The 21586-nt window shown below is 35.7% G+C and overlaps 3 protein-coding genes across 4 annotated transcripts; 1 reads left to right on the top strand and 2 right to left on the bottom strand.

Moving 5' to 3' along the window:
• Positions 1-717: 717 nt before the first annotated feature.
• slc2a10 (solute carrier family 2 member 10) lies at positions 718-5605 on the bottom strand. The gene is made up of 6 exons (XM_079858327.1): positions 5343-5605; positions 4877-4948; positions 2233-3417; positions 1604-1726; positions 1375-1510; positions 718-1004 (listed from the first exon to the last, which is right to left on the bottom strand). Exons 2-6 carry the CDS (start codon positions 4878-4880, stop codon positions 911-913), a joined length of 1542 nt encoding a protein of 513 aa, XP_079714453.1. The 5' UTR covers positions 4881-4948; positions 5343-5605; the 3' UTR covers positions 718-910.
• A 1420-nt stretch (positions 5606-7025) lies between these two features.
• Positions 7026-10124, top strand: tp53rk (TP53 regulating kinase). Its single transcript, XM_079857770.1, has 2 exons — positions 7026-7312; positions 8364-10124. Exons 1-2 carry the CDS (start codon positions 7084-7086, stop codon positions 8834-8836), a joined length of 702 nt encoding a protein of 233 aa, XP_079713896.1. The 5' UTR covers positions 7026-7083; the 3' UTR covers positions 8837-10124.
• On the bottom strand, positions 8875-20946 carry serinc3 (serine incorporator 3). 2 transcript variants are annotated; one of them, XM_079857766.1, is made up of 10 exons: positions 20748-20946; positions 18261-18422; positions 16012-16205; positions 15768-15847; positions 14944-15081; positions 14674-14843; positions 13599-13689; positions 13084-13285; positions 10925-11152; positions 9017-10794 (listed from the first exon to the last, which is right to left on the bottom strand). In XM_079857766.1, the coding sequence occupies exons 1-10, from the start codon at positions 20775-20777 to the stop codon at positions 10656-10658; spliced, it is 1434 nt and encodes a 477-aa protein (XP_079713892.1). In that variant the 5' UTR covers positions 20778-20946; the 3' UTR covers positions 9017-10655. The 2 variants fall into 2 exon arrangements, with proteins under 2 accessions (XP_079713893.1, XP_079713892.1); XM_079857767.1 differs by lacking the exon at positions 14944-15081 and having other exon boundaries at positions 8875-10794.
• Between the last annotated feature and the right edge of the window lie 640 nt (positions 20947-21586).

Genomic DNA, 21586 nt, shown 5'->3' with positions numbered 1-21586 from the left:
GGATTTTTTTTCCCTCCATACTATGGAAGTCAATGGTGCCCCACAACATTCTTCAAAATATCTTCTTTTGTGTTCAGCAGAGCAAGAATGTCATAAGTGTTTGGAACAACTTTAGTGTGAGTAAATGACGAAAGAATTTTCATTTTTGGGTTAACTAACCATTTAAGTGCTTTCATACTACTAAAATGTTGTGTTGACATAAAAATGTTATATTTAATTAGAGAGGAAAGATTTATTTTTTGATAACTTTTTTACACTAAAAATTTCTGCTAGGACATTATCTGTTAAGTTTATGGGCATTTCCTTTAATCCTAAAACAATGCAATGCCTAATTCAAAATACAGGTAAAACACTTAAAATCAATATTTAAAATTCAATAGGGGAAATTCCATCATATTAACTCAGTACATTAGGCCCTATTGTACTGACTCTTCAAAGTGTGTATCACATTTGATTTTTATTTGAACTGCATATATAAAGTGAGTATCAATTTCAAAAAGTAGATTTATTGGCAAAACAAAAATATATAAAATATTTAAGTAGATGTCCCTCTGTAAAAGTTTTCTTTATCCTGTGTGCAGTTCATCATATCATTCCACATAATCAATGTTTAAATCTTAAATATTTCATTTTAATGTGTTCTTTAAACTTTCAGTCCTATCCTCTACAGCATAAATATTGACACAAACTATGAATGCATTAAAATAAGAGTCATGTAGGGGTAATCTATATTTATTTCATAAAGATTTAACACTAATTGCTAACATATAAACCAGAGTACAATAGTTACTACAAATGGTAAAGCTATTAATTATTATTAAAACGTGGCGCAATACATGTAATATCATCCAGTGAACAGAATTATCCATATTGACGTAATCAGAGGAATTTTATAACTTTCCATCCCAAGTCATGTTGATGTACTCGTCAAGTGAACTCTCTGATAACCTGGAGAGAAATGCCTTCTTTGGAAAATATTGCAGATTTCTTCTCTGTGAAAAAATCTAAAAGAAATAACATATTTTGAGTATTGCATTGATTGGATTTTATGAGATAATGCTGAATCGCATCACACACAAGACCAGAGTCCATCACTATTCCAGTTTTTCAAGACTATAATACTTTTTCGTATACCGTTTACTTTTTTTTGATACAGTTCTATCTAATAACATATAAGACAGAACTATTAAACAGAGAGGATAAGCACTATGTGCTCAGGCACTGGCGCTCTCAGCGCCGTCAAAATAAAAGTCCGGCGAGTCGTCAAAATAAAAGTCTCACTTCCGACACCTTGGCCAAACAGAAAAAACTTTAAAAATGCCAAATATTCGACCACTACACACAACAAGCACATATTCCAAACATTTTTCTTACCGTGTCTGAGAGAGCTCTCTATCAATTTTATGAAGAGATTTTCCTTTGGTCTCTGGTAGTACAAGGTACATGAATACAACTGCTGCCATTCCAATCACTCCATAAACATAGAATATTCCAGACAGACCTATCACATCTGAGGAAAACATGAAAATCATGGGAAAATTATTAAAATAATTTACATATGCATTTCATATTTCATATGTTTGGTCTTTGCTGTTGTGCGTACCTATTATACTCAAGAAAGAAAAGGTAACTATGAGGTTGGCCCCCACATTGAAGCAGTTGATGAATGAATAGGCTCTTCCTCTGACTTCCTTAGGAAATATTTCACTGAGCACAAGCCATGTCACTGTGAACCACATATGAAGTTTCATGCAATTAAAGCATTACTGAAAATGAAAATTACGATTTGCATCACAGAATTAAATTGTATTTTAAAGTATATTAAAATAGAAAACCATTATTTTAAATTGTAATAATATTTCACAATATTTTTTCTGTATTTTTGATCAAATAAATGCAGGCTTGATGAGCACATAATAATAATTTCCAAACTTTTGACCGGTACTAGTTTCTACATTATTTATTGTTCAGATATTCCTCTTTAAAAGAAAAAAGTATCAGCTGTATGCAAAGTGACCCACATTTGGTATACCTCTACAAAATAGTGAATTGCTCAGTAAATGTACATCTATGACTTTTAATATTTTGGCTTTCATCAATATTTATGTTTGTCTTTCTTCAGAAAAAAATATTAACAAAATCAAATATTTGAGCCGGGGAAGTTTCCAAAATTTGGTTGATCTGACATGGAATGACCCAACTACAGTAAATGTAAACTCAAAGGCAACTTACTTGGTCCAAAGCTCACTGAGAAAGCGCTCACAACTGCCATCATGCAGATGAAAATGATCCACTTATACATATCCTCTGAGTGCGATAAAATATTTGAATGTCCATAAGCATCGTGCGTTTCATTTCCAGTAGATGGAGTGCTTTGATCCACAGAGTTTTTGCCCACGTTTTCACGATTTTCCGCTAGTGAGGTCAGATTTTCATGTGGCTCCAATGAAGTGCATTGTTTTGTTGTGTTAATCACTGACTGTCCACACAAGAAACCAGTGAGTATCAATCCTACAGCCAGCACTGTGCATCCGCCAATCAGAAGTGATCTTCGGCCAACCTTGTCTGAACAAACCATTGCCAGTAGAGTAGCAATGACTTTAACCAAACCCAGACCCACCGACGCAAGAACTGCAGATGCATTGCTCTGAAACCCCACTGAGAAGAGGATGGTGGAAGCGTAGAAGAGCACGTTTGGCTGGCCTGTGAATTGTTGACCGAGCACCAGCCCGAGGCCGATGGCAGTCCTTCTGCGCATGTTGTCTTTGGTTTTGAAAAGGTCAAAGACACTATAGTTCACATGTTCTGCTTGGTGGCGATTTGGTGTTTCCCAATCATCTTCTGCTATGAGGTCTACAGTGGTTTGCTGAGGTAGAAACCTAATGGACACCAACTGCATAAGAGATGGTGCAATAGCAAATCCAAACATGTACCTCCATCCTGCATGGACACCAGATAAGATGTAGTTGATTGCATAAGCCAACAAGATCCCAACAGTAATTCCAACTTCATACAGGCTCACCATCAACCCTCTACGATTGGGAGCGACCATCTCAGAGACAAAGATGCAGCAGCTCATGGAAGAAATGCTCATTGCAAACCCAATGATGGCCCTTCCAACCACCAATGCTGAAAACGACATGCTTGCAGTTAGGATAATGGTGCCTCCCAGAATGAGGAGATTACTGAGTAAAATGGACGTTCTCCTGCCATGACGGTCAATCAGCCATCCACCAATCACAGACGCTAACAGTGATCCGATCAGAAGAGCGCTAACCACAGCTTCCAGCTGGACACATCCCAGAGAGAAGTGAGCTTGGAGCTGCGGAAGAGCGCCGGATATTATTCCCAGCTCATAGCCGAACACTAGGCCGCCAAGAGTGGATGCAATGATAGTGAGCGCCAAGACAGAACAACCTAGAGAAGAAAAAAATGCTACATAAGACAGAAATGATTAACATTGCAGCTGGGATGAACCAGTCAAAGAGGGAAATCCAGGACTTTTCTTGGTGATCTGAGAATCTGACCTACCTGCTCAAAATAAGTTGTGTTTAAAATAAAGAATTATCATTATTTAAATGGTAAAAGACTGTAAGAATACTACAGTAAAAATTGGTTAGTGCAAGTTCTTTTATATACACGGTAAAACACCGTCATAGATCATCTAATGCAAGATTTCATGTAATTTTACAGTAAAATACTGTTACATTTACAGTTTTTTGAAGTGAAAAAAAGTCATCTTTTAATTTACAATGAAACCCGTAAATTGACATTCCCAGAATTCCCCACATGACACTTCACATATGATGTTTTTTTCCCATTAAAATATTTTCTTTTTAGTTTTTTTCTTATCAGTTATGTGAATTAGTATGGAAGCTCGTTTCCACCACAGAATAAAAAATAAAAAGGTAACTGCAACTTTTTATCTCACAATTCTGACTTTTTTTCCCAGCATTTAATGTAATTTTACAGTAAAATACTGTTACATTTACAGTTTTTGGAAGTCATTAACTTGCAAGATATAAACTCGCAATTGCGAGATAAAAAGTCGCAATTACCTTTTAAATTGTTTTATTCCATTTTGCGCTGTTAAATTAATCTTTATTGCATTACTTTAGAGTCGTGTGTTATGATGATGGTGTTTTGTATTTGTGTGCATGACTATATATATTTCAGCATATGGAAAAGCTACTTGCGATGAGCTTTGATTCTACACGTGGTTTTCTTATTACTGTTTTTATGGTGGCTATTATTGTATTAAAAGTACAAAACAGATTTTAGTACTTCAGTACTAAGTTAATAAAATCTGTTTTTTCACTGTAAATTTAAGTTCAAGGCATAAAACTGGAAATGTTGCTACCGTATTTTTTTGCAGTAAAATTCTGGCAACCACAGCTGCCATTTTTTACTGTAAATTCACAAAAACCCACAATAAATGTGTTAAATGTACAGTAGGTAGCAATACCAGTCCAGATGCAGTCTAACTCCAAATATAGTGTGGGTAGATCATCCTGAGAGATCATCCCGTCAACTTAAAACCACACTTTATTTACAAATGGTTTAAAAGGGGAAAAAAAAGCCAGAAAGTCTCCTTTCATCTTAAATTAAAAGAAATAGAAAACATAAGGTCTTAAACAATGATTTGTCAAAATATATATATATATATTATAATATGTTTTGTGGAGTTAATGCATGTCACTCTTCATAACTATTTCCAGCAGGCTTCAAACACTTCAAAAGCACATAACTCATAATAGAAATCTGTCATATTTGTTTGCTATAGAGATACCCATAATCAATTATGCTACATTTTTATTTTACTTTTAAAATGACGTACTAAAACTAAGAACAAACATTGAACAGGTCTGACACTTACCCATTTCTCTCCGAATTTAAAGATGCTGGTTCATCAAAAACGCAACGAGTCTGTCTCGTTCGGGAACAGAACCTATTTCCAAAACAAAAACACAGACATATTAAATGAGAACTGTGAGAATCTCGGATCTGTTCTAATCAGGCTTTATTCAGAAAGCTGTCACCATGACAACTCTCATGATGGCGCTATTGATTTAATTAGATGAGAGATCTCTTAATGAGCTATAAATAGCCCAGCTGATGTTTCTGACAGGAATACTGTCCTCAAAGAACTTCGAAACTCATAGCCTGTAGAGTCCACGTATGGCTGTAAAGTTTTATGAAGCAAGCCGCTGTCAAATGGAGTTAGAAATGACATCTGCAAGACACTTTTTTTAATAACACAAGCATAAAAATAAAGATAAAGCTTCGACGTTTCCAACAGTTGTTAGACAAAACAAAAGCACTCCCGCTATTCCTCCTCTCACCTCTTCCCGGTAACATCCCTCAGGCGAGATGTTTTTCCCGTGATTTTACACGGTTCACATTGTCATTGTTGAACATGGAAACGCTACTGTGCATCTGCATCAGTTTTTCATCTGCTTTCTGCTCTTGGAAAGTTCCTTGAAAGCGTCTTTCTTTCCCTGAAGTCTGTGCATCCAAGGAAGTCGAGGCTACGTGGCAGGAGGAACTCTCCCTCAAACACTCAACGAGCCTCGCGACACAAACACGCTCTCATACCAACACACTCATCAATGTTGGCCAACACCTCATTATATATAATATAATATAATATAATAATTTATATAAGATACTGTAATTTAATATAGTATATAATATAATATAATATAATATAATATAATATAATATAATATAATATAATATAATATAATATATGATGTAATACAATGATTTATATAATATACTGTAATATAATATAGTATAATATAATAAATAATATAATAAATAATATAGTCTATAATGTCAAATGTAATGTAATATAATATAATAATTTATACAATATACTGCAATACATAATATAATATATAATTTAATAATATATAATGTAATATATAATATAATAAATAATATAGCCTATAATGTCAAATGTAATGTAATATAATATAATAATTTATACAATATACTGTAATATATAATATAATATATAATTTAATAATATATAATGTAATATATAATATAAAAAATAATATAGCCTATAATGTCAAATGTAATGTAATATAATATAGTATAATATATAATATAATATATAATGTAATATAATATAATAATTTATATAATATACTGTAGTATAATATAGTATGATATAATTAATAATATAATATACTGTAATATAATATAGTATAATATAATAAATAATATAGCCTATAATGTAAAATGTAGTGTAATGCAATATAATAATTTATACAATACACTGTAATATATAATATAATATATAATTGAATAATATATAATGTAATATATAATATAATAAATAATATAGCCTATAATGTAAAATGTAATATAATATAATTTAATATATAATGTATACTATAATATAATATAATTAATATAATATAATATAATATAATATAATATAATAAATAATATAATATAATATAATAAATAATATAGCCTATAATGCAAAATGTAATGTAATATAATATAGTCAATTATATTATATAATATATAATGTAATAAAATAATTTATTTAATATACTGTAATATAATATAATATAATATAATAAATAATATAGCCTATAATGTCAAATGTAATATAATATAGTATAATATTTAATATAATATGTAATGTAATATAATATAATAATTTATATAATATAGTGTGATATAGTATAGTATAGTATATTATAATAAATAATATAGTCAAATGTAATGTAATATAATATAGTATAATATAATTAATAATATAATATAATATACTGTAATATAATATAGTATAATATAATTAATAATATAGCCTATAATGTAAAATGTAATATAGTTATGTAAATATAGTTTAATATATAATGTATAATATAATATAGGCCTATCATATGATGCAACATAATATAATCAAATATATCCAAAGTGACGTTCCCAAAATGTTTGCAAAATATCACAACGGTAGGTGGCGCTGTGCGCATGTGTGCCCTGTAAAAGAAGAAGAAGAAGCAGAAGCAGCGTGTATTTCCGGAAGCAGAGAGCGAGAGCGCGCATGGGTTATTTTTAAACATGGATCAGTCAAACTCACTAAAAGCGAGTGTTCCGGCGTATTTAAAAGAGGCGCAGCTGATTAAACAAGGCGCAGAAGCCCGTGTCTATCGAGCTACGTTTTTGGGGCGGCCCGTGGTTATTAAAGAGAGATTCACAAAATTATATCGCCATCCTGAAGTCGATGAGAAACTGACGCGCCGCAGAACCACGCAGGAGGTGCGATCCATACTGCGCTGCAGGAGAGCAGGTTAGTGAACACTAGATAGGGCACCAGATCAGATCCTCGCAGGAGAGCAGGTCAGTGCACTAGATAGGGCACCAGATCAGATCCTCGCAGGAGAGCAGGTCAGTGCACTAGATAGGGCACCAGATCCAGGAGAGCAGGTCAGTGCACTAGATAGGGCACCAGATCCAGGAGAGCAGGTCAGTGCACTAGATAGGGCACCAGATCCAGGAGAGCAGGGCAGTTCACACTAACTAGCATTGTTAACTCTTATTGTGTGCTTAAATAACTATACATGCCAAATGAAAATGATGTGCACTAAGTGTACTTGTGCAACGTATTCAAAGGCAGTGAAGAAGTTCTGTATTTGACAGGCATAAAACAAATGACTCCATCTTTTTTATATAGTGTTTACAATTATTTTTTTCCAGCAACTATATAACTTGTAAAGCAGAATATTTGTGGAGTAAATGTGAATTTTGCATTTTTATATTATATATTTTTTTCATTTATAGATTATAGAAAATGGAAATAAATTAAAAGGTTATTTTCTAACATTTGAAGTATTTTTGCATTCTTTTTTTTTTTAATCGATGTATAAAATAAAATAAAGTCTTGGCTAAAGCATTATAAGCCATGAACCAAACCAAACCAGCTTCAAGCTGAATCTCAACAGTAACTTACTTTGATTTGAAGGCATTTAAAAATCAGACAGAAGTACAGCAGCACTGTGTACTTGAACGCTTTAATGAGGAAAGTAACTGTTATGAATATTACTTGATGCTATTAATAATGTGATTTGATTTTATTTTGAAAACACTCCAAAATAAAGTCATACAAATGTCTCAATTCATTAAAGGTGCAGTAAGCAATATCTGAGAAACACCAGCAATGTTTCAATCCACCTTTTTTTTTTTTCATCATTCGCATAAAAAACGCTGGAATAAAGTGCCAAAATGCAAATAAATTCTACAAATGTGTATAAAAAATGCACATTTAACCGGTTAAACACAATTAGATGCGATTGGACGAATTAAATCTACTCTGATCAGCTTGTTGGGTTGTTCTGTCCCAGGTATCAACGCGCCTGTCGTGTACTTTGTTGACTACACCACTCACTGCATTTTCCTGGAGGATATTGTCCACTCCGTGTCAGTAAGAGACCACATTGCTTCAGGACAAACCCCACAGCACCTCCAGGCTCTAGTGGACAAGATCGGTGAAGTCCTGGCTCAGATGCATGATGAAGACGTCATCCACGGGGATCTCACGACCTCCAACATGCTTCTGATCCCCGGAGCTGAACACCAACATATTCACCTGGTTATGATCGACTTCGGCTTGAGTTACATTTCTGCTCTGCCGGAAGATAAAGGAGTTGACCTGTATGTGTTGGAGAAAGCTTTTCTCAGCACTCACCCCAACACAGAGACTTTGTTTGAGAGACTTCTGAAAAGTTATTCGGCTTCATCCAAAAAGTCTTCTGCGGTCATCAAGAAGCTGGACGAGGTTCGGTTGAGAGGACGGAAGAGGTCTATGGTCGGATAAAATATATTTTGGTGCCACACAAGCTTTTTTTTTTTTTACAAGCTTAATAAGTAGTTTGCTGTAGGAAATGTAAAGTTCATATAAATATAAAGATGAATGTTCTTGATTCATAATAGACTGATTCATAAATAGACCCTTAAATGAAGAGACCTGTATTTACACATGGAAAGCCTTTTTTTTGGAAAATGTGTTTATAAGGAATGTTGGTCAAAGATTGGTCATGTTTTTCTTACAGTAGTGTTAAATATAATGCAAAAATTGCCAAAAAAAAAAATACATGTGATGCTAAACATGTAAATCAGCTTCTCAACAGGTTCAGCTTTCCTCAAAACGTGTGTAACTGTAACCAATAAAGAATTACATTTTTGAACTGTGTTGAAATCAATAATATGCATTTTCCGGTATAAAAACGTGACAAAAATGTTCATAATCTCCAAATATTTGTTGATAATGAGAAGCACACATTGTACATGATCACTAATTTTCAATTTAATTAATCTCTAAATCTAAAAATATATATTTAAAATAGATCATTGGAAATACACTGTTAAATATACTAATGTTAGTACATTAATACATTGTAGTAATAATACAAGAATTCTCCTGGCTGTACAAAAAAGCTTATTCATATACAAAACATATTTGCATCCTCAGAGAAAATTTAGCAGTTTCTGTACAAAACATGCAGTAAAAGATACAAAAATAAAAAGAGCAGTCCATTTAGCCTGACCAATAGAAATAAAAGATACTTAATGGTAAATAAAAAATACAAATTCGCTATAATAAAAAAAACTTTTTTTGAAAACGAAAGCAGTAAGCGGAGATGAAAAAATAAATGGGTAATTGCGACTTTTTATCTCAATTCTGATTTTTTCGCACGATTGCGAATTAACATCGCAGGCAGAAATACCATTTTATATCTCACAAACTCAGATTATTTTCTCCGAATTGTAAGATTTAAACTTGCAATTGCGAATTATAAAGTCAGAACTGCAAGATATAAAAAACACAATTCTGGCTTTTTTCCTTCGCAATTGCAATTTGAAATATTAACAAGTTATAAAGTCTGTATTGCGAGGTATAAACTCGAGGGGAAAAAAGTGATCTCACAACTCTGCCATTTTCTTAAAATTGTGAGTTTATATCTCACAATTCTGACTTTATCATTTGCAATTGTGAGAGAAAAGATGTCATCGCCAATTACCTATTTTATTTTTTATAGCGTACAGAAACAACCTTCCATAGCACAGAGAACATCCTAACCACACGATAAGGTTAAGAGGCAAAATGGTCCAAAAACAAATAAAACTAATAAATTAAAACATCCATAAATTAAACATATAAAAACAAATAAAAAAAGTTCTGTCATGATGAAACTCTAGATGGCGCAGGCTGATGGGTCTTTAACCCAATCTTCTTGCAATCACGTCATTCTCTATAGGGCACAGCTGATTGGTTCCTGCTGTATCAGCAGCCAATGAGATCGCTGCTCAACATTCAAATACTTGGTCAACATTTGCTGTAGAAGTTGCAGTGCGCTTTCAGAAACCCTCCACCTTCCCCAGCTCCACCTGTGTAGATCTGCTACGGGTCATTCATGTACACTATATCGTACAGCAGCAGCAGCGTGTCTTACTCGCTCACAGCAGTGCGTCGTGTGTAGTACAAGTCCCGAACTTGCTCTACAACAACAGCAGCAGATCTACTCCGCCAAGACCAAACATGTTAACATTGTGAGATGCATTACCATGCTAAACACTCAGAGAGTTGTCATGACAGAAATATTTTCATAATAGCATTAAGGTTGCAGGACATTGCTCTATGTGAAGTCTCTGTTGGTGAGAATCATAGGAGCAACCAGAGTCCAGGTGTATAACGTGAGACAGACCCAACTGGAGGAGATCTTCACCCACACTGCTGGCCACTTGCTCGTCATGGCACTGTATTCTGCATCAGGGCTGGGGTGACAATAAAATCAATTATCACTCGGTTAATAATGGTTTTACAAAATAGAACTATATGAAACGCCTGCTATGTGTGTGTTTAAGTAATGACTGGGAGATGTTGTTGCACTGCCGTCACACACACCTGTACCAGTTGGTGAGGGTCATCATGATGTAAAGAGACGCCAGGAACAGCATGAAGTGAAAGAAAGCGTAGCTGTACTGAACAGTGTCTCGTTCATTGTCCTCCACATGTAATGGTGTTGAAGCCTTTTCTATCTCAGGACTTCCTGAGCCGCTGTCATCCACGACGCTGGTGTCTTTAGCTGCTAACGTCAGTTTATTAACTTGACTGGTATTGGAAGAGCGTATACTGCCAAGAAAAAAACAAAACAATTTAGGCTCTTTATGACATCAGCATTACAACTCTAATATGGCCCATCTGGATGCTTATGTTGTGATATTAGAGAGTATTAAAGGATTAGTTCACTTCAGAATTAAAATTTCCTGATTATTTACTCACCCCAATGTCATCCAATATGTTCGTGTCTTTCTTTCTTCAGTCGAAAAGAAATTAGGAGAATTATGGAGAAAAATCCTGGAATGTTTTCCTCAAAAAACTTAATTTCTTTTCGACTGAAGAAAGACAGACACGAACATATTGGATGACGTGGGGGTGAGTAAATTATCAGGAAATAATTATTCTGAAGTGAACTAATCCTTTAAGGTATTCAAGCATGTTTATTAATCTGTTTATATAAACTACCAGTCAAAAGCTTGGACAAACGGCTTCTTGAACAAGAACAAATGTAGGGTGGGGCTTGATTTTGTTTGTGAGGAATTGATTGGATGGTTGTGGTTTGCTATTGGTGGATCTCATGTGAGTGACAGGTTGCTCCGCCCTCGTCATCAGAGAAGAGAAGAGATGCTGCAAAAGGGAGGGGAAGTTATTCTGATTCAAGATAACAAAGTAAAAAAAATAATGATGTGCACAGATGAATATGCTATAGGTTGTTTGCATATGACGTCACGTTACTGCGTTGCCATGGCGCGAAATGCAGATGGAGGGCAGTAAGTGATTTGCTACATTTAGGAAGCACTATAACAAACTCAAAATGCCTATGTTTTGCGTTGTTTATGGTTGCTCAAATTGATCAAACCGAGAAACCAAGAGGAGTTTTTATCGTGTACCAAAAGTTGTTGTTCATAAGGGGGTAAATGCAAGAAATTGACCGAAAAACGCCAGAAAAAATGGCTTGCAAACCTACGTCTGCGGTCGGGAGGAGCCAAATCGGAAAATGCCCGTGTGTGTGTAGTGAATGATCACTTCATCAAAGGTAAGTTAATACAACTTATGTGGCTATGTTTGTGTAACGTACCAGTTTCCGAACTTTGTAAAGTCAAAGTAATTGTTTCTTCTTTTCTCTGAGTTTGTAAGTTACCCCTGTAACTGAAGACAAACGCGTAACGTTAGCAAAGCTGCCTACAAAGTGTTTTGAGGGTGCAGCCTTCAGTGGTTTAGTGGTGTTTTGGCGGCCCTTTGAGAGTGGTTAACCTAATAACGTAAAGTAAACAGCCGTGAAAGTAACGTCGAGAAGCGCCGCAGCCTTGAATGGTTGTTAGGGTTAACGTTACGGATTAACGTTAATCCACAGGACAAAAAAGAATGACAGGCAAATCTTTCAATTCAGTTGAAAAATCACTCCTCTTCATAATGCAAGGATCACATTCAACATATGTTTAGATTTTTTGTCTATATCTTTCTCTTGTAATAGCGCCTAAAGTAGTACAGTACAGACTTTCCTCCATCTCGTCCATTCCGCTCTTCACTTCCTGCCCTCCATTTGAATTTCGCGCGTCATCACAATCACGTGACTGCAAACCACCTATAGTCCATAAAAAATAAGAATTGTGATTTCATGGTGACTTCTCTGCTGATGTGTTTAGTGGCGTGAGGGTGGGGCAATCTGTCACTCACATGAGATCCACCAATAGCAAACCACAACCATCCAATCAATTCCTCACAGACAAAATCAAGCCCCGCCCTACATTTGTTCTTATTCCAGAAGCCGTTTTACTTGGATATATGACACAACAGAGAAAAAAAGAAAAATCGCAATTTCTGTTTCAAGTTGCCTTTAACAGTGAAATAAATAAAAGGGGAGGAGATCAAATACTTTTTTTTTTTTTTTTCACTTAATTTTTTAGGGAAAATTGCTAATTATTAGGGAAAAAGTCCAAGGGTGGCAATATTTTTGTCAATGACTGTATAAATCCAACAAAAAAAAACAAAAAACAATGTACCTTGAATACAAAATGCAGAGAATAAAAATGGCCAGTCCGACGATGCTTTGAGCGTCCCACCAGCGCAGGTATGGGGCCGACGGCACGGTTTCCTCTGTGTCGATGATGATGACGGCAGTATGGTTCTCAATCTCCAGCGGGGCGACTGTGGACGACGTGATCTGCTGGAAGATGCTGAACAGATTCGGGTTGCATGTGCGGTCTGGAGGTAAGGGATGGACACAAATAAAAACTGTCAAGACCTTGACAATACCTAGCATTGAAAATCAACTGAAATACGTTTTTTCAAGCTTATCCGCTTGTTGGTCGTGACATCATGAATACTGTTTCCTGGTCCAATCCTCTACAAACTTAATAATCTTTTATGGACACTATTTATATATATATCACAGACATTTTAGATGCAAAACTCAAGGCGTGCACTATGGTCTCTAGGCTCATGGCGTCCTGGACACCAAATATTTTAACGATTCCTAAAAAATGTAATGTATAAAAACTCTTGTGAAGCTGCTAACCTGGTTCATTGGTCATGGCTGACCAGGTAAGGTACATGGTATACAAAGTCATAATGGATGACTGGAGAAGACCAGATCTGGGCTGGTAATCCTAGAATCACACACACACACACACACACAATTAAAATGCATAAATCATCAGGAAGAACTTGAAATATAGATGTAATTACAAGGGAAAACTGTATGGCATGAATACATTTATATTAGGGGTGGAACGGTACATGTATTCGTATTGAACCGAAACGGTATGGGCGTCACGGTTCGGTGCATAGATTTACACGGAGAATACACGGTATAAAAATAAATAAAACTCGAGTGCAAATTAATTAATGTAATGCGGAATTACTGTTAGATAAGCGGGTTCTTTAGGGGCACCTAATCTATAGCCCCGCCTTAGCTCTGAAGCAGGCTGCGATATAAAGATTGTAATGCTGGAATATGTGTGTGTGTGTGTGTGAGAGAGAGAGTGGCGCGGGCGCAATCGAAAAGTCGCAAAATTGTACTTATATTTGTGTGCGTCGTGTGTGTGAGGCGCGGGCGCGATCGAACAGTGGAAACATAAAAACATACTCTGCCATTTTGTTTATACAAGACATCATTCAAACTGCAAAGTGTTTAAGTTACTGTTAATTAAAATTTTAAGGAAAACAAATATATTAATCTGAAATGTAGCAAATTAATTTTCAATTTACAATTGAAGTTACAATTACCAAACATATCTCAAGGTCTTTTTGTCTTTTTATTAATTTAATTAATAAACGAATTATATAAAACTATTGTCAGTGCACTACAAATAAACTGGTTCTATGCCTTTATTAATAAAACTTATGTAAAAAATACAAGGCTTAAGACATTTATTTTCCTTTGGTGGTACAGCCTGAGACATGCACAAGCCTTCTGCATTTTTGATTTGCTTTTCCCTCCATTGTACCGAACTCGTACCGAACCGTGATGTCTGAACCGAGGTATGAACCGAACCGTGACTTCTGTGTACCGTTCCACCCCTAATTTATATAGCTGGTTCAGACTAGCAAAAAACATGGTTTTGTAAAAATGCAATTTTAACAGCAACTACCTGAATTCTGGGCAGTACAGACAGGGCTGAAGCTGTGACACATATCGACATGTTGAAGGTGATGAAGAACTTGTTAAGCACGCATCCCTCGGGCCGAGTGTAGATGTTATAGCAGAGAACGGCAGCCGTGAAGGACAGAATATAGTTCAGTCCTGTTACCGACAGCAAGGCTAGAAGCAAGGGTCATAAAATTACTCAAACTTACATTATATGACAATATATTCAGCCATGTAGAATAAAAATCTTTACATATGTAACAAATTTACCCACCTATATACCACCTCTTTGTGTTTTCTTTTTCCATTTTATCAACCCAGGACTCATTCCACGAGTGGGCAAAGTCAATAAGCAAAACCAGCTGAATCAGAATAAAGCAAAACGCTCCGCAGGTTCCCACAATAAACCACACTAACAAAAGAGACACCCAAAATGAGATGGGCATAAATATGAGTTATGAAGGCCTTCAGGTAAAAAGCATGTTCAGCATTTGGCCATTCAACTGAACTAAACAAAAAGAAAATCAGTACGTAAAAAGATACGATGCATTACATTGTTTTTACCACAGGGATGCTGTTAAGAATGACATTAAAATGTACGCAACAGCAATGTTAGGAAATATGCCAATACTCAATAATTAGTTACATTTATTAATAATAATAAACAGAAAAAAATCATCCACCAAATAATATTATTCATAGTTTTAATGGTTTGTCTTTTGACATAAGAGTGAGTAACTGATGACAGCATGTTCATTTTTGGCTGAATAGCAAATGATTTCCACAAACACTTATCCTTATTATTAACATGTAATCTCATCACTGGCAAAGCTTCAACTGAAATTATTATTGGCTTTGTTTGTTTTTTAAATAATATTATGCTTTATTTACAGAGTCTAGGACTCTCAGAAACATGGATGACTTCTACCTCAACCTATTGCAGTGATATCTGATATTATTTAATGTCAGATATCAACACAGACATTGCATTCAAGATATTCATTATATTTAATATAGCTGTGTATAAATTAGCCATTTTACAAATGGACTATTTTACAACCAATTCGATCCGATTTATAAAACGAGTTGCATTCTTACATCGGGTAAAAGGCTCGTCTGGAATATAAAAGGCACCAACAGTGACGGCAATCATGACTGCAATCTTGAAAAACCAGAACCTGATGAAATATAGAGAAGTGTTAAATTATATCTCAATAGCTTCAAAGCATGGCAAAATACTAGTAGTATTGAAGCTGCAAACTGGATTACATGTATTGGAAATTCTAGTTTATAATCAGGAAAATTACAGCAGTAATTTGGGTCCATATTTCAATGGACTAACCCATTGTGGATTGCAGCTCTGGGACCTCGGCTGTTCTTCACATTGATCATGAGCAGAGAGAAGGTGAGAAAGAAGAAACTCATGCCACAGCAAACCCGGTACACAGCCTTATAACCAACAAAAATCTCACATTGGACATTGGCCTCAGTTCCTGGTATACTGGTGCCTGTTCCTCCATAACAAAAACCAGGGATCTAAGAATGAAGACATGAAATGATGAAGTTAGTATTTTTGTCTTAAAGAGGCCATATTATGCCCCCTTTCAAAGTCCTGACTTATGTTTTTGGACTCTTCTAAAATAGGTTTTCATGCTTGATTTTTCATTATTTCACCATATTCTCCATTGTTGCAGCTCCTCTCTTCCCAGTCTGTCAGTAATGCTCTGGGGTGTGTTTCCCAAAAGCATCTTTAGCCAATGTTCCCAAGTTCTGTCATTATCAGCATAAGGGGCTTTCGCACCGGATAGCTCTAGGAACTCAGTTATAGGAACTAGCCACCAGGGTGGTTCCCCGAGAACTAATGGTTCCCCTAAGAAATGTTTTTGAGCAAATAGCGCTCGCATTCTCCGTGTTCATTAGTTTTCGATCTGTCTAAAGCTGCTTTCCGACCAAGTTGTTAAAGGGACTTAGTTATAGGAACTGTCCACTTCTAAACAGTTCTATGAACTACTCTCCCCCAAACTCGGTTTTGCTGTTTGCGTTCGCACTGGCCAAGTGGCCATAGGAACTGGTAGGAGGGGTAAGGGAGTGACGCAAGCACGACGACTTTTTTGACGGAGCGACGGACCTTTATTTTGGCGGCGCTGAGAACGCCAGAGCAAACAATGCTCGCATTCTCTGTGTTCATTAGTTAGCGATCTGTCTAACAGTACTGTTTAACATGTTATTAGATAGAATTGTTATAGAAAGTACACAGTATATGAAAAAAAAGTTATCAGCGTTTGCCGTGTGGTTGATGTCAAGTGTTGCTACTGAGCAGAAATACATAATCATGATTGTCTTGGTCCCCTCAAAGTTGCGTTGGATTTTCTCCTCAGCGTATAGGTTGAGAGATCCATCTATCACTGTTTTCCATGTTCGTAGAGTTAGTTTCTGGAGTAAATATATAAGCTATAATCTATGTGTTTACACAGCTTTTTTAAAAATGGCGGGTGCTGCTGGTGTTTCGCGTGGATTCAGCCTATCAGCAAACACTAACGTCACGGATAGTTCTTATAGTGCTGGTTTAGACCCGACTCTGAAGCAGGAGATAAATTAGTTCCTCCAAAAAGAGTTCCTAGAACTAAAATCATTCCTAGTTCCTGCGGTGCGAACACACCAAAGTCCGGGAACTTCCACCTATAGTTCTAGGAACTATGAAAAGGTTCCTCCGGTGCGAAAGCCCCTATAGTTCAAAGACTCTGTGTCTCCCGAAAACATATTTCTAACAAACAATCGCAAACAACATCGCAAAGAACGACAGCTCTCGACCTGCGGTTAGAAGCAGAGTTTCTTGTTTGCATGACATGTGGACTCAAAATAAGCAAGCTGACATTCAGGACAATTTATTTCTTTTATTTAGAATACATACAAATGTCATTTACGTCTTTTAGTTTGTCAAGAGATTTAAAGTGTCGTTTTTGAAGAGTGCGCATGTGCGAAAGTGCTCTAGTATGTAAAAACGAGCCTATGATTGAATCTACAAATAAAGCAAAATGAGAAATAGTCCTCAGATGCCATGTCCGAAATTTAAAGCAAAACATCTAGCGTTAATTCAATCTCAAACAGATTTATTAAAAGAAGTTATTACTCCACCACCTGCGTGACATCATTAACCAACGTGGTTTTTTTTTTTTTTTGGCGACAGTACGGTTTCGGAAAACAGCTAGTTGATTTCTTCAACTATGCAGCGTACTATGGTAGTAAAGTAGCGAGTTACGTAGTTGTTTGGGAAACGCACCCATGTTTAGTTCCTGTCTCTATGAAGCCCCTCCTTCTGAAAAGCACACTGTGCTCTGATTGGTCGGCTGGATCGGTGTGTTGTGATTGGTCGAGCACTTCGAGCGTGTTTGCGAAATGTCAATCTTTCATTGTCAAATCATCTACAAACATTATTTGTTTGTTTATCCTCTTTTATCGCAGCATATAAGAGACAGAAGTCATGTTGAGTGGTTAACAAATTCACTAATGTAATGAGCCCATGTCAGTTTCTTGGTGTACATTACTTGAGTTATTTGATTATTTCTAACCCTACTAATGCTTCATTCTTACTCTTTTAAGTTGTTGTTCAACACCAGGCGACAACATCACACAGGCAATGATGGTGCCGAGCAGAAGGATGAAGGCATACATGATTCGGGTCACAATAGAGTTCTTGATCTGTGGGCAACATCGACACCTTAGACATGCTGCACAGTTGCAAAGGCAAGAAACCTGCAAAAAAAGAAGAAAAAGCCATAGATAATTCAAGTCAGCCATACTGTGCATAAAGGCAACGTTAACCGTTAATGTATATGTTTAATTATTGTTTATGTCGACAGTCCAAAGAGACCATAAATGTGTGCTAGAAAGAACATATAAAAATTAATTTGAATACATATGAAAGTGCAATTCAACTGGCCGGCTGCCTGAGACAACAAACAACGGCAGACTATACTTAAATAATTATTTAATAAGCTAATAAATCCAATACTAATAGGATGACTTAGTGTTTGTAATCTATATTCCTATTTTCAGTGAGTGTCAGCGATCACCATCAAAACTTTATGAGAAGATTCTGATATGTCACAGAAAATTAGTCAGTTTCAAACAAATTTGTAGCCTGGGAAAACCCAGACAAACTTCCGTCAAATTTAGATTTGCTCTGCAAGTAGTCTGGCAAAGAGCTCATTCAAGCCCATTTCTAATCCGTCGAAATCGCGGCACCAATCAGAAACGTTGGGGCGGGCTTTACACGATGACGATCGCTCTGATTGGTTTTAGGTCTATCCAAGAGGCATTTGAGCGACGTCTGTTCAACTTTTAAATGCATTATTATATTCAAATTGCAAACACATGAGGACAGTCTCCATGAAAGACCCACTGGCAGATGAACGTGCTACTACATTTCTCTCCGAAACAGTAGGAAATTAATTAGATTTAATAGAGGATTTTAACTGTGACAAGATGATTGACAGGCCAGTTTACGTGACAGGATGCACGTGACAGATCTGTCCGAGATTTCTCGAACCGAATTAATCAGAACCGAATCAGAACACCCCCCCCCCCCCCCCATAAAGAGTACATACTTTTATGGCGTAGTGTAACTTAGGGACGCAGCATATGGCTTTACATGATGCCGATCGCTCTGATTGGTTTTAGGACTATCCAATTGCGCCCAGAGGCATTTGAGCGACGTCCGTTGGTGACGCCCCTTTGGAAATTAGTTATTAATGAAGCTTTGCCAGACCATAACTCAGTTACTACTGAGAATGGTCTGGTTTTAACCAGGCTAACAAATTTGCACTGGAACGATCAGACAAGTATTGATATACAGTATGAACAAATACGTACACAACACGTTTGTTCATACTGTATCAATACCTGTCATTAACTGATTACAAAGCAGCCTACTATGTAGATATAAAAAGAGATACTTGAACTTGATTTGCCTTGACAACACTTGCACAAAGGATACGGAATTGATGGACATTAATATTTATAATTTAATGTTAGCCTATTAAGACTTGAGCAGGAGGTTTAACACTGTTTATTAATTAGACACTACGATTTGAAACAGTCAGCTGATGAGATCTGATCTGATCTGAGCTCAGTCTGTTGTAAACAACTTAATACTACCGTCACCTTGAGAAGTCGTGTGCACAGCAGCTGCTACTGAGCAGCGCTATCTGTGTGTAAAACATAATGTGTGGTAAACATCTTTAATGATATTCTCAAGAATTGAGGTCTGTTTAATAATATTATGTATAATTCATCATGTCTTTAATATTATTCCAAAGAATTCACCAGTCTGTAATAATATTATTTAACTGCAATTCAGTAATAGTCTATAATAACGTGTGTAATGTCCAATGAGAATTATAACGTATCAGTAACAGAGCAATCTGAACGACCATCACAAAACAACCATCAACAGTTCATGTGCCAAGCGAACAGGGAACGTTCTCAGACATTTCAAACGTTCTGGCAATGTTCACAAAGTTATGAACAACGTTCTTCCAGTAACGTTAGCTACTACAGTGTTCGTTTAAAGCAATAATGTCCTCAAAACGTTAGCACAAAAAAATAAAATTATACATTAATTGTTCATTGAACATTTTTCTTGTAACAGTTTGGCTGGACGTTCGTTTAACGTTTTTTAAATGTTTCAGAATGTTATGAAAACAAGTTACATTGCCATATGTTTCGCAAAATTATACAATTGGATGTTCCTTTAACATTCGTATAACCAAGAAAAAAACGTTTTTAAAACATTTAATAAACTGGATATTTTGAATGTTCAGAGAAATAACGTTTTCATAACTTAATGTGAATGTAACGGCCGTGACGTAACCGAACTGACCCAGTGTCGCGCGCTGCAGTCAGAGGAAACAATAATATGACTAATCCAGTTAAGAGCGAGCGTAAGAAACGGATTTTCTTGACCTGTCCTGCTTTCATTACACATGAATGAAATTCCTTTGATTCGTGAACATTCATTATATTACCAACCGGGAAAAAAAGTGAATATGTCTATACATAAAAAGCAAATCAACTTACCCAACTCAGGGTCCCCAGCACAGCACCCATAGCTAAACAACAAAATCAAGAGTCTTCAAGAGACGCAATGCCACGGATCTCCTGTTAAAGTAATGTGCGAGTCATTTCAGAATAATAACTAAGCCAATAAAAACAGAATTTAACATTTCATGCTGGCAGAAATTCATGTAGACATCAGATGCTCCTGTGTTTGAGTTCTGGAATGACAGGTGGGAGATCCATCACGTGACCAAACATCATTAATATTAATTAGGCTTTGTGACGTCTACCTAATAGGGCCTTACTGATTTGCTGAAAGGGAGACGCACTCCAAAAAGCTAACCAATAGCTAATTTTTTTTAGCTAACCATTAGCTCATGAATATTAATTATTCTATGTGTCTGATAACGTTAATATTCATAAGCAAAGCCTTCGTCATTGTCGGATTCGCTACCTTGACTGTTTATTTACTTATTTATTGCTATGAATGAGACAGTGTTTCACAAGAGAATGTTTCTGTTTTACGTTACTAAAATTATTTCCTCCGCGGCTATATGAAATAAAGGAAAGCTAAATGATAAGAAACATTAACGGAGTCGTTTTAGCATATTAGGCATAGGTTTAAGAGTGAATGTGTGCATATTGTGAACTGATTTATAACTGGGTCACCAGGCTTTACTGAAATTTATCTTTCAGTAAATTTACATATACTAAAAAATGTAGCCTATAAATGATGCTGTTAAGATGAAGTTGTTGCACTTTATTAAAGATTGTTTATTTCAGAAAAACAAGCCAAGTTTTATTTTTAAAAAATTCTAAAAAAAAATATACAATAAAAAAATAAAGGCTAATGAACAACT

Source organism: Squalius cephalus, assembly GCF_949319135.1.
Source record: "Squalius cephalus genome assembly, chromosome: 22".
Classification (NCBI taxonomy): Eukaryota; Metazoa; Chordata; class Actinopteri; order Cypriniformes; family Leuciscidae; genus Squalius; species Squalius cephalus.
This window is presented reverse-complemented; position numbering and strand designations above follow the sequence as displayed.

Excerpts from the sequence above, each read along its gene's own strand:
- slc2a10 (XM_079858327.1), bottom strand. Across the intron at positions 1,727-2,232 it reads CTCAGTGAGCTTTGGACCAA|TGACATGGCTTGTGCTCAGT; the intron begins GTAAGTTGCCTT and ends TGTGGTTCACAG. Across the intron at positions 1,511-1,603 it reads TTCTTTCTTGAGTATAATAG|ATGTGATAGGTCTGTCTGGA; the intron begins GTACGCACAACA and ends TGTTTTCCTCAG.
- tp53rk (XM_079857770.1), top strand. The coding sequence starts at position 7,084 with ATGGATCAGTCAAACTCACTAAAAGCGAGTGTTCCGGCGTATTTAAAA. Across the intron at positions 7,313-8,363 it reads ACTGCGCTGCAGGAGAGCAG|GTATCAACGCGCCTGTCGTG; the intron begins GTTAGTGAACAC and ends GTTCTGTCCCAG.
- serinc3 (XM_079857766.1), bottom strand. The coding sequence starts at position 20,777 with ATGGGTGCTGTGCTGGGGACCCTGAGTTGG. Across the intron at positions 13,690-14,673 it reads CTGTACTGCCCAGAATTCAG|GATTACCAGCCCAGATCTGG; the intron begins GTAGTTGCTGTT and ends GTGTGATTCTAG. Across the intron at positions 13,286-13,598 it reads AGCCATGACCAATGAACCAG|ACCGCACATGCAACCCGAAT; the intron begins GTTAGCAGCTTC and ends CCTTACCTCCAG.